At 45.5% G+C, this 12,135-nt stretch overlaps 1 protein-coding gene across 1 annotated transcript in view; it reads right to left on the bottom strand.

Moving 5' to 3' along the window:
• Positions 1-9,900: 9,900 nt before the first annotated feature.
• The window catches only part of ctnnd2a (catenin (cadherin-associated protein), delta 2a), a 291,359-nt gene continuing 289,124 nt past the window's right edge, over positions 9,901-12,135 (bottom strand). The window contains exons 24-27 of the mRNA XM_041066353.1: positions 11,877-12,008; positions 11,187-11,267; positions 10,124-10,250; positions 9,901-10,033 (exon numbers count right to left, since the gene is read on the bottom strand). Of these exons, the coding sequence (XP_040922287.1) occupies positions 9,901-10,033; positions 10,124-10,250; positions 11,187-11,267; positions 11,877-12,008 (473 nt within the window). The remainder of the gene's footprint in view (positions 10,034-10,123; positions 10,251-11,186; positions 11,268-11,876; positions 12,009-12,135) is intronic.

Raw genomic sequence — 12,135 nt, forward strand, 5'->3', positions numbered from 1 at the left:
TATCAGTTGGAAGTGTGAATAGGGGTGATATCCAAAGAACTATTATGTAACATGTTCCCACATGCCTGTCAGTCAAGTCCCCCAGCAAATATGTTTGTGTGAACAGATGATGGTATCAGGATGATAACAGTGTTGCTTGTCAGCCAGGGGAGACAACAGTGGTAAATTGTGTGTGAAAGCAGTCTGTACTTCTTGATACTGTTTGCTTTGGGTTGTGCCTCTGGTGTCTATAAACTACTCACTACACTACTGTAAGTAAATTGCGGCTCTAGAAAAGCACTGTATGTCAGGACTGACGTTATAGGTGGAGAGGACACAGGCGCAGTATTCCGGTAATCAATCACAGTTTAATCAGTCCAAGGTCGGTATAACAGAAGTCAGTCCACGAAGGCAGAGGTACACAAGGGTTAGGCAGCTCGAGGTCCAAACAAATCACAGCAGAGGTCATACACAAATAATCAATCAGAAACGAACGCTGGAAAGCTTGGTAAGAACACAAAGAACACGCAAGACAATCTGGCGACGAGTGCAGGGAGGACGGGGACTTAAATACATCAGGGGGAGGAGAGACAATTACACACAGGTGGAACACATTAAGGGGGGAGGGCAATCAGGAGGTGGAAGGAGCACACGAGGAGAGGGAAACTCAAGACACCTGGAACGAGAGGGAAAGACAGTGAACAACCGGAAACTACAGCATAACCAAAAAATAAAACAGGAAACACTAAAACGAGATAAGGCCGCCCTGGCTCCCAGGGCGAAACCTGACACTGTATGTGAATATAATGTGCTCTGGCTCAGTGACATACATTCCTATTGCGAGCAAATGTCAGCAACTTTGTGAATAAAACTAATTCCTACTTTGACAGCTGAAATTTTAACACAAATGTGTTTTGTCATTCCTAAAATATGCAATTTGGAGAACTCAATGTTGTATTGTATTGTTATCCTGAAGTACTGTTGTATTAAGTAGCTCTGGAGCAATGCAAGTATGCAAGGTGACCCGACACTCATCAGTGAACAGGACGGTAGACCACTGCTGCATTGTTCAGGTCACATGGTCTTGTGCCCACTGCAAACATTCACGGCGTGTCTTGGTGTCAGTGGAGTCACCTGCAATGGTCGTCTGGCATTCAAGCCAAAGCGGTGGAGTCGGTTGCGAATGGTTTGTCTGGAAACCCGAGTACCCCTCACATCTCGTAAACAGGCCTGCAGCTGTGTGGCAGTTACATGACGATGTCTGAGTGCATAGGTCCTTAGGTACTGGTCATCGTTGCGGTCTGTCACTCGTGGGGCTCCACTCCTGGGTCTGTCACAAACTCTGCCAGTATTTCTGTGTCTTGATGCAAGTCTGCTGATGACACTTTGAGACACACCAAGTTCACAAGCAACATCTGACTGTCTGCCACCATCCCGAAGGTGCGCTATGGCCAGGTGGCGCTGCTCGTCCGTTAAGTGACATCGTGTGTTCATGGCTGTTTGAATGATGAACTTGGAATGACTTACTGACAATACCAGCTTTTTATACCCACAGAATGTTGAAATTGATGCCATATTGAAAAGGGTTCTTTTAGTATTTTTTGGTATTGGCCCCAATATGTAAGGCACACTGTACACAGTGAGACCATTACGTGGAAAACACAAAATGAGGTGTGTCTGTCACCCCAATACAATTGCCTCCCTATCCAACAAATCTCTGAAGTGAAACAAACACTGTATGTATGACATTCACTGAGTCTCTCACAATATCCCTAACTTATTGTGAGTAGTGTATATATATATACATACATACATACATACATACATCTATTTTCTATACTGCTTATCCCCTTAAGGGTTATGGGCAGGGTCTGGAGCCAATCCCAGCCAACTTTGGGTGACAGGTTGGGTAAACCCTGAACATTTCCAAAACCTACTGAAAGGCAACTGGACTTGCTTGAGATTCTTGAAGACGTTTCACCTCTCATCCGAAAGGCTTCTTCAGTTCTAACTGACTGGTTCACCCACCAGTCCAGATATTTACCTTATTGTGGGGTCATTCACACCTTGAAGGTTGTTGATATCACAAGTGAGTTGTTGGCCTACCCTGCCATGCTTCAGTGTCTTTTGGTCTCATTGTTTTGGACTCACAGTGTTATGAGGCAGCTTTGCTGCTTCTGGGGTTTTTGTTGCTTTCTGTTTTTCTGTGTGTATGTGTGGGTGTGGTTCTGGTGTTTTTTCAGTTCCTGGATTCCTGGGTGGCTCCTCCCTACTTATGCCTCCGGCTCTGGCTGATTGCGCACACCTGTGTGCAATCTGGGTGCAATCAGTCAACTCAGAAAGTTTAAGAGTTTAAGATCTCTGTGCTTTTCTCGTGAACTCGTGAGGATTAACTTACCTTTTTGTACCTTGCTCCTGACTCCCACTAACCTCCATGTTCTCTCTCCTCCTGCAGTTTCCTCCAGTCTCACCACGTGTTTTCATTCATCGCCACTGCAGCCAACTCTGCCTCGCCACCCCGGAATCCCTCCGCCCTGTCCCTTTCTTTCCTTCCCCTGTTTGTTTTGGACTGTAAATAAACTGGTTAAACTGCCTAACTCCTCACCTGTCTGCTTTTGGGTCCAGGCCTTGAACTTTGCCTTGAACAACCATTAGCAAATTCTCCAGGACTTACAGGAAAATCAACAGGCACTTGGACAACAAGTCTCGCAGCTCGGCCACGCCGTGGAGTCCCTTGCCCAGCGGCTTGTTTCCCCAAACTCACATCGACTGGGCAGCGGGTAAGATAACTAACTGGTCTCACCACTGTCATTTGTCCTGTTTGCAATCTGCTCTACCGCCCCCAGGAAGGCCTCTCGCACCAGCTACCCCGGATCCTCTAGATCAGGGGTGTCCAAACTGTTCCACAAAGGGCCAGTGTGGCTGCAGGTTTTTGTTCCAACCAGTGAAGAGCACACAGTGTGACCAATCAACTGTCTGAAGACTGAGATCAGTTGATTAAATGAGTCAAGTCTGGTGTGCTGCTGCTTGGTTGGAGCAAAAACCTGCAGCCACACTGGCCCTTTGTGGAACAGTTTGGACACCCCTGCTCTAGATCTTTCCTCAGTGCCCCCAGAGTATCACGACCTCGGTGAGGTCTTCAGCAAGAGTAAGGCTTTGTCCCTTCCACCTCATAGGCAATATGACTGTTCCATAGACTTGATCCCTGGCTCCACCTTCCCCTCTGGCCGACTATACAACATGTCGAAACCAGAGTGGGAGGCTATGGAGAGCTATATCAAAGACTCTTTCCAAGCAGGCATAATCCGACCCTCCTCCTCTCCTGGGAGCAGGGTTTTTCTTTGTCGAAAAGAAGGTCAAGACCCTCCAACCCTGCATCGACTACAAGGAGCTCAACAACATCACCATTAAAAATAAGTACCCACTGCCCCTCATCTCATCCGCCTTCGAGTGTCTGCACAGCTCAACCATTTTCACCAAACTCGACCTCCGCAACGCCTACCACCTGGTAAGAATCCGAGAGGGGGATGAGTGGAAGACGGCCTTCAACACATCTCTCGGCCATTTCGAGTATCTAGTCATGCCTTTTGGATTAACCGATGCTCCTGCCGTTTTTCAAGCCCTAGTTAATGATATGTTAAGAGACTTTTTAAACTGCTTTGTCTTTGTCTATCTGGATGATATTCTCATCTTTTCCAAGGATCCCCACCAGCATCGTGAGCACGTCCGCCTTGTCCTGCAGAGACTCCTGGAAAACAGACTCTATGTTAAAGCGGAGAAGTGTGAGTTCCACACAGACACAGTCTCTTTCCTGGGGTTCATAATAAAACAGGGCCAGGTACAAGCCGACCCTAGCAAGGTTCAGGCTGTGGTGGACTGGCCTACTCCGGCTGACAGGAAACAGCTTCAGCGCTTTTTGGGGTTTGCCAACTTCTACCGCAGATTCATACGAAACTATAGCACTATCGCAGCCCCGTTAACCAGTCTAACCTCCACCTCTATCCCATTCCAGTGGACGACTGAGGCCAAGCAGGCATTCACTCAACTCAAGAGGCGCTTCACTTCCGCTCCTATCCTTACCTAACCTGATCCATCCCTCCAGTTTGTGGTGGAGGTGGATGCCTCGAATGTGGGCGTGGGGGCCGTCCTCTCCCAAAGGTCCTCAGTCAACCAGAAACTGCATTCCTGTGCCTACTTCTCCCGACACCTCTCCCCGGCGAAACGCAACTATGATGTAGGCAACAGAGAACTCCTGGCAGTGAAGTTGGTTTTGGAGGAGTGGTGTCACTGGTTGGAGGGCCCAGAGCTGCCTTTTGTGGTGTGGACAGACCACAAGAACTTAGCGTACCTTCAGTCTGCTAAGAGATTAAATTCTCGACAGGCTAGATGGGCGCTATTCTTTGGTCGCTTCCGGTTCACCATCACGTATCGCCCCGGCTCGAAAAACGTCAAACCTGATGCCCTCTCCTGCCAGTTTGATGTTGATCCCAGCTCATGCACTCCTGATTCCATTTTGCAAACTTCCTGCGCGATAGGAGCCTTGACTTGGCCATTTGAGACTGAGCTTTTTGTTCCCCAGTCTGTCCGCTCCTCTGTCCTCCAGTGGGGGCATGACTCTAAGCTGTTGTGCCACCCCGGAATTAAAAGGACTCTCTTTCTCCTATGTAGTCACTTCCGGACAAACAGAACGTATTAATCAGGAGTTGGAAGCCGCTCTTCGCTGCCTCTCCTCCCACAACCCCTCCTCCTGGTCGACACATCTCCCCTGGGTCGAATACGCACACAACACTTTAGTTTCATCTGCGACTGGTTTGTCCCCTTTCGAGTGCTCCCTATGCTATCAACCACCTCTGTTCCCTGAGGAAGAAAGGAACATTGCGGTACCCTCTATCCAGGCACACATGCAACGCTGCAGGCGAGTTTGGAAGGATGCCCGCAAAGCACTCCTCTGAACTGGTGCCATCAACAAACGCCGGGCCAACAGACACAGGACTCCAGCCCCCGTTTACGCCCCTGGTCAAAACGTTTGGCTGTCATCCAAAGACAATCCTTTAAAGGTGGACTCCAAAAATTTGGCTCCTAAATTCATTGGCCCATTCGAGGTGGAAAGAATCATTAACCCTGTTGCTGTCCGTTTGAAACTGCCTCAGTCCGGTCTCCTCCTGCCCTCTCAGCCCTCCTACCATTCCCCCACCTCCCGCCCGGTTGGTGGATGACTGGCCCGCTTATTCTGTCTGTTTTTTGCTGGATGTCCACCACCGGGGTAGGGGTCTGCAGTACTTGGTGGACTGGGAAGGTTATGGCCCGGAGGAGTGCTCCTGGGTGTCCAGGTCTGTCATCTTGGACCCCCAGCTCATTAAGGACTTTCATTCAGCTCACCCTGACAAGCCTGCTGGACTGCCTGGAGGTGGTCGTTGAGTGGGGGGGTACTGTTATGAGGCAGCTTTGCTGCTTCTGGGGTTTTTGTTGCTTTCTGTTTCTCTGTGTGTATGTGTGGGTGTGGTTCTGGTGTTTTTTTGGTTCCTGGATTCCTGTGCAGCTCCTGCCCACTTCTGCCTTCGGCTCTGGCTGATTGCGCACACCTGTGCTTTTTTTCTTGTGAACTCTTTTGAGGATTAACTTACCTTTTTGTACCTTGCCCCTGACTCCCACTAACCTCCGTGTTCTCTCTCCTCCCGCAGTTTCCTCCAGTCTCACCCCCATGTTTTCACTCATCACCGCTCCAGCCAACTCTGCCTCGCCGCCCCGGAATCCCTCCGTCCTGTCCCTTTCTTTCCTTCCCCTGTTTGTTTTGGACTGTAAATAAACTGCCTAACTCCTCACCTGTCTGCTTTTGGGTCCAGGCCTACATTATACTACCTGCTCAGCAGCAAACAACAGAGAGACAGAGTTAGGGACTAGCTGGTGAACACAGTGAAGCGTTTAGCAGCTATATTTCCTTCAGGAGTTGGTAGAGACAGTCACAAAAAGTATAGGGCAACAGGGGAGACCCAGATGCAGGACAATCAAGTAGCCAGGGACAGTTACTTTATTTGAGGAGATGATGATAATAAGACTAAGGTGCAAGTAGCAGGTACAGGACTAAAAAAGGTAACAGGAAACAGGTGGCAAGAATGAGAGTCTTCAGCATGAACAGAATGAAAAACAACACACAAGCTGACAGCGAGCAGGTGGAATATGGGAAGTTTAAATACCGACTAGGATAATGAGGAAACTGGAAACAGGTGTATGAGTGGGTGGGGAAGATCAGGGGGTTGCTGCAGCAGGTGAATGTATGAGTCCAGAATCAGGGACCCGTGTGAGGACACTGGAGTGGGTGGATGGATGGAGAATGGCCTAAATAAACAAGACGGACAGGAATCGTTACATGAGACTAAAAACAGAGCAAAAAGGAGAGAGAATATTGGACTTACATTTGCAAAGTGGTTAGAAACATGACTTTGAATGAATCATAATGTTGCTCCATATGTGCTGGATATGTGTAAAGAGGCAACTCTGCTAACAATTTTGCTGTGACAGCTTCAAAGGTGATTATACTGTATGTTGTAGTTTTTAGTGTTTTTGGGCATCCAACTCATCTTGGATGTTGGGACTCTCTGGCAAGGAGGAGTATTCAAACCAGCATCTGTTGCAGTGTTATTAGTCACTGACTAATTTAGTCTAATAAATAATACCAAGCACAGCAGCCATAACTCTGCTAAAGTTAAACACATTATCATAAAGTTACACATATATTTTAATGTCAGACAGTGGTTGCAAAGTTCAACTGCTGAGCCTGTAGCCACAAAGTCCTTATAATATCAGTACTTTCAGCCCACCCAAAAAAAAAAAAAACCCAAAACAAAACAAAAAAACCTTGCAGCATAGTGAGACACACTGCAATATTACTGGAACGCTTCAAGGATAGTAACTGCTTCCTTTTCATGATAAAAAAGATCTTACCTTGTAGAAAAAGTGGAGGAGGATACTGTAGTCCAAGAAACTAACTCCTTTAGGTGGAAGTGCAAGATGATTAAAACCAATGACTTTCCAATGAGATGTTTTCTTCATAGACTATGATTTAATTCTACTCGGTTTATTACGGTTAGATGTTCTTTATCCAAATTGGTTTAAATGTAATTATTTAATTAATGAAATATGTTGGATTAAACTCAAAGTTGTTTTACATTCTTATTGAGTAAATGTTTCTAGCATTACTTTACTTAATGATAATTCACCCCGGTTTAAGTTTTTACAGTGTATTTGCAGGAGGTTTATATATGGGATTGCATTACAAGTATTCAAGGTGATGTTAATCACATCCTACGTATGTGTCCATTGTCTTCTTATCTTAAAATCATATCTTTTTTTTCATGATAGGTTGTGTAAACAGCTTCAATGCCTATTATTAATGTTTTCAGTTTTTTTTTTTTACAGCGCTGTTTTTAAAAGTCTGGCTCCAAAAACCTGAGGAGGGCTGCGGGAAGAAAAGTGTTCTGACATTATGCTGTTAACTCTGTTAGATCATCAAAGCTACGTGAAGCCCTTTTGAACAAAAGACAGACAGAAATATACAATGTCTGTGTGATGAAAAGAAAACATCTGACAGCTGCTAAGTCTGGACATCCACCCACTAAAAACTTCATCTGTTGAAATGTTCAACAGTAACGGAGGCTGTGGAGTTTGATTGCAAAGAGTCTTTTTATTTTTCCTTGTGTTCAAGTACGGTCCTCTCTCAGCACGGTCATCTAAGAAGCATGGACACACAATAACACACAACTCGCACCAGAGCCTGAGCATCCTCAGGTAGGATTTGTCTTTTGTCTCGATTGAAGGGGGTGGGGGTGGGGAGGGGGGTCAGCAGTTTCCACGCTTAGGTCAAGTGAACAAGAGTCCTGTTGTACACCACATAATCATTTTTTCTCTGCGAACATTTGTTTCATTTAGTGACAATGACATCTGCACATAAAAATTATATATATATTTATATTTATATTTATATTTATATTCATATATTTATAGATTTGTCATTCTATATCAACAATTCATTGTAGTGATTTTTACCTTGGTTTTTCATGTTGTAAAACTGGACAAACTGTCGGTAGGAATGCCTTGTTTGGACATTGATTTATACAGGAACGCACACGCACATACACGCAACAGAGGCATACACACACTACTACACACACATGCATGCATAGATACACTCACTCAAGTTTACATGTACGCACGTGGGCCACACATTCTGTCACATACATGCACACATACACAAATGCACACACACACGTGTCCACACACACACGCCCACACATGCTCAGCCAACACAGAGAGGCAGGTCTGTACATCTATGGGAGGGAGATGTTACCCATGATCCCCAGCAATAAGTATGTCCGATCAAAACACAAGAAAATAAAAGTTACAAACAGCAGAGGGAGTCATCCAGTCATTGTCTGTAAACTGCAACAGAATGTCTCCTTTTAAATTCCTCTAGGACTTGTCCAAGAGGTGTCAAAATTTGGCACAATGTCACGTCTCTCTCTTCCCGTCTTTATGTCTACTGTACACTAAAAATGTACAATATTGTGGTGGCTGTTGTTGGACGGACCAGTTTTTATGCTCAACTGATGATAAGAAACCACTGAAAGTTGACATGGTCAAACGTATTAACTCCCCAAAAAGGAAAAGACAACCCTTTCCAAAGTGCTTTAAACATACACATATATTCTTTAGGCAGTGACAAAGCACTTTTGTTGACAGGTGATTTGGGAGTGATGTTGTTCTGCCAGTCTGATGCTCTGGCAGCCTTGAACTGCTTTTGACATTTGAACCATGTCCACAAGAAAATTAACTTGATGAAGAGAGAAGAACACAAATATTGCAAGGCTTCTTCTCAGGATAAGGAAAACGGGAAAAACAAAGGTATCCACTGACATTCATCCTGACAATGTCTGGTCTTTTCTGCTTCTTGTGTTTGCATTTTATTTATTTTTGTTGCTTTTTGTTGTTTCAGTCAATAGTCAGTCATGGAAAAAAATCATATTTATGTTAGTGGCCCCATCAAAAACATGTGTAATATACACACTATAATCACCTTTTGAACTTTATACAGAAAATAAAAGTTTTTTTTTTTTGAAAGTGAAAATTTAGAAAAGTACAAATTAAAAAAAAGATGTAAAAAAGTGATGACAAAAACAAAGAAGTCTCTTGAAGATGACATTCCTCGAAAACAATTTCAAAAGCCTTGGTAGGCAGCAAGGCCATTGCAACAAAAAAGGGGGATAAAAGCAGTGCTACGTTTGTCACTTGGGTGAAATGGTAAACATCCACTTCTTGTCTTGTGCCTGATGTGCTTTCATCTTCCTCTGTGCTTTTATTCTTCCTAACCTCGTCAAGAGCCCCCATGCCATCCTTGTCTCTCCTCTCTGCCTCTCTCTATCTCTAACAAAAGGTCAAGCCACTTCCTGTTCCTCTAGAGTTATCCGCTTCCTATTATTTCTTGATCCCATCTCTCTCCTCCTCTCTAGGACTCTGTACTCTCTCTCTCTGCCTGGTCGTTTTCTCTCTCTCTCTACATTCCCCTGCCCACTCCTCTCTCACACTTTGAAACACACTTGCTCATACTCCTTATTCACTCATCGTTGCAATGGAGCTGACTTTGAAGAAATAAAGTGGTCTTAAAAAAAAGAAAAAAAGGAAAATGTTGGCATGCACATGCACAGTCTCTCTTCATCACTCGACCTGACTTCCCTTCTTAACCCCATCAAACTGTCTATCACCTTGTTTTAGAGAACACTCATTTCCTGCCATTGGCTACAAGAAACCTTTTCAACATGCCACTTGCTGTCACCTTGCGTTCATCTTCTGTTGATCACAGCAAAAATAATCCCTTTCACACAAGCATACACAGATCCTCTCTTGCCCCCCTCCATCATCATAGTCTAACTAGACCCAGGAATCAGGCGAGGCTGGGTAGTGGCTGGTCTCATAGTTCAGTTCGCTGTATGGCCGAGAGGCTGAGTAGAAGTCTACGTAGTTGCCAGTGGATTTGAGGCCCAGATGCATGCGCAAGTCTTCCCGCGGGTCCCGCGGCGGTCCAGTGGAGCTCGGAGGCTGCTGGGGTTGGGCCTGAGGCTGAGCCTGTGCCTGTACCTGTGGCTGCGGCTGAGATGGGGGAGGTGGAGGTCCCTGGTCCTCGTAATAGACCTCGTCAAAGCTCCGGCTCTGGCTGTGAGGAGGAGGCTGTGGAGGCTGAGGCTGGGGGAAGGAAGGAGGGGGAGGGTAGGGTTCGTAGTCTTTTAGCACAGCTGCTGACGGGCTGTCCTGCTGGGGCTGGGGGGGAACAACGCAGGGCTGGGTTGGAGCCTGGTGAGGGAGCAGTGGTGGTGTAGAGCGGGAGGGGAAGGTGAGAGATGGGGAGATGGTGGGTACGGCGTGGCAAGCAAGAATGGAGTCACAGAAAAGTGGGTGGTGGGAATAAAGTGAAAAGAGGGGAGGGAAATAGAGGTGAGAGATGGAGAGGAGAGTGACAGGTAGAGAGTGAGCACACAGGGAGAAGGATTTGAAAGGCAGGCAGTAGGGGTAAAAAGGTTCAGATAGGAATCAACTGGGAAAGGGACTCATGCTGTCAAATCTTTAATACATGCAGGTACTGAAGGACGCAATTCATTCCTAACACTGTAACTCTCACTAGCTAGCTAATTGTGTGCATCTGTGTGTAAATACATGCATGGAAATTGTGTCACATATGTAAAAAAAAACCTTCGTTTACACACCTATTTCTGTTATTAAGTGGAATTTAAGAAACAGTGGTAAAGTCGATACAAAGGAACTTAAGTAATTATGTATTCAATACAGATGAAGTCCAACAAAATTGTGAATTCTACTCTTGCCAGTCAAAGGCTATGATGCTCTCTGCTACCCTTCCCTTTTTGCCAGCAGAGTCATTAAACAGAAATAAATAAACAGTGCAGTCAACTGGTTTTAATTGCCAGTCGGGTGTGGTTTCAAGTTGGCAACGTGTCTCCATTGCACACACTGCCAGTGTGTCTTTTATAACAGTGAGATGCCTTTTGTGTGCATGTGCGTGCCTCTTCCATCCTGTTGCTATCTCTCCTAATAACCACCTTGCCATGATGAGAGCCTTGGCGACAAGCATGCACCACTAGAACCTGCTGTGCTGCCACATGTGAAAGTATAAGCGTGGAGTAAATTTATACAGCACGATTAACTCACCTGGTTTTGCTTGATGTCATCACTGGCAGTCAGGTAAGAGTTTCGGAACAACGCCGACGTCCCACATGATACTTGAACTGGATGGATGAAAGATCAGAAGAAAAGAGAAAGGCAACACCTTTATGTGAATGAATGATAACAATGACTAACATTACCGCTGCTGCTGCTAATAATAATAATAATAATAATAATGATTCAAAGAACAACAAAACCATAGGAAACTCCACAAGAAATCAGCTAATTAGAGTCCAAATCTTCCTGTAGTTTGTCTAAAAGCCTGGCAATTAGTCTGTCCCTTTCGACCTCATGAGAACAGTGTGGGAGAAAGGAAAAAAAGAATACAGTGAGAATAAAAAGAATAGAAAAGAGACCAATACATGTAAAGGGAAACAAAGACAATGGAGGATTGAGAGAAAGAAAAAGAAAAAAAGGGAGGAGGGCCAGTTAGAAAGTAGAGACAGAGGTACTGGAAAGGAAGACTGGCAAAGATAGAGAGAAATCAAAGTCTGAGAGTAAGCGAAGAAAAATAGTTTGAGGTTGAAAAAGAGAGATAAGAGGAGGGAGCGAGGGGAGAAATGGGGAATGAAAGAGGGGGATAAAATGGAATCATTTAATTCTTCTCTGTCTCTCGGTCTCACACACACATGCACGCGCGCACACACACGCATGCACACACACACACACACCTGCCATGCCATCTTTCCGGGATGTGTGCTCTCCTTTGTTGCTATGGAAACCAGCGTTGGTTGCCGTGGAATCGTAGTCCATCTTGCGTTCCTTCAGACTCATCATCTCTCTGGGGGAGGCTGGAGCGCTCGCTACACGTGCACACACACGCAAGCGTACACACACACACACACACACCATTATAAGCACGCAGAGTGTGCGGGCACATGTTGGGCTGCTGGGTTTATTGCTCATTATTTTGTGCGTGCGTGCATGCAT

Source organism: Toxotes jaculatrix, chromosome 20, assembly GCF_017976425.1.
Source record: "Toxotes jaculatrix isolate fToxJac2 chromosome 20, fToxJac2.pri, whole genome shotgun sequence".
In the NCBI taxonomy this organism is placed as follows: domain Eukaryota; kingdom Metazoa; phylum Chordata; class Actinopteri; family Toxotidae; genus Toxotes; species Toxotes jaculatrix.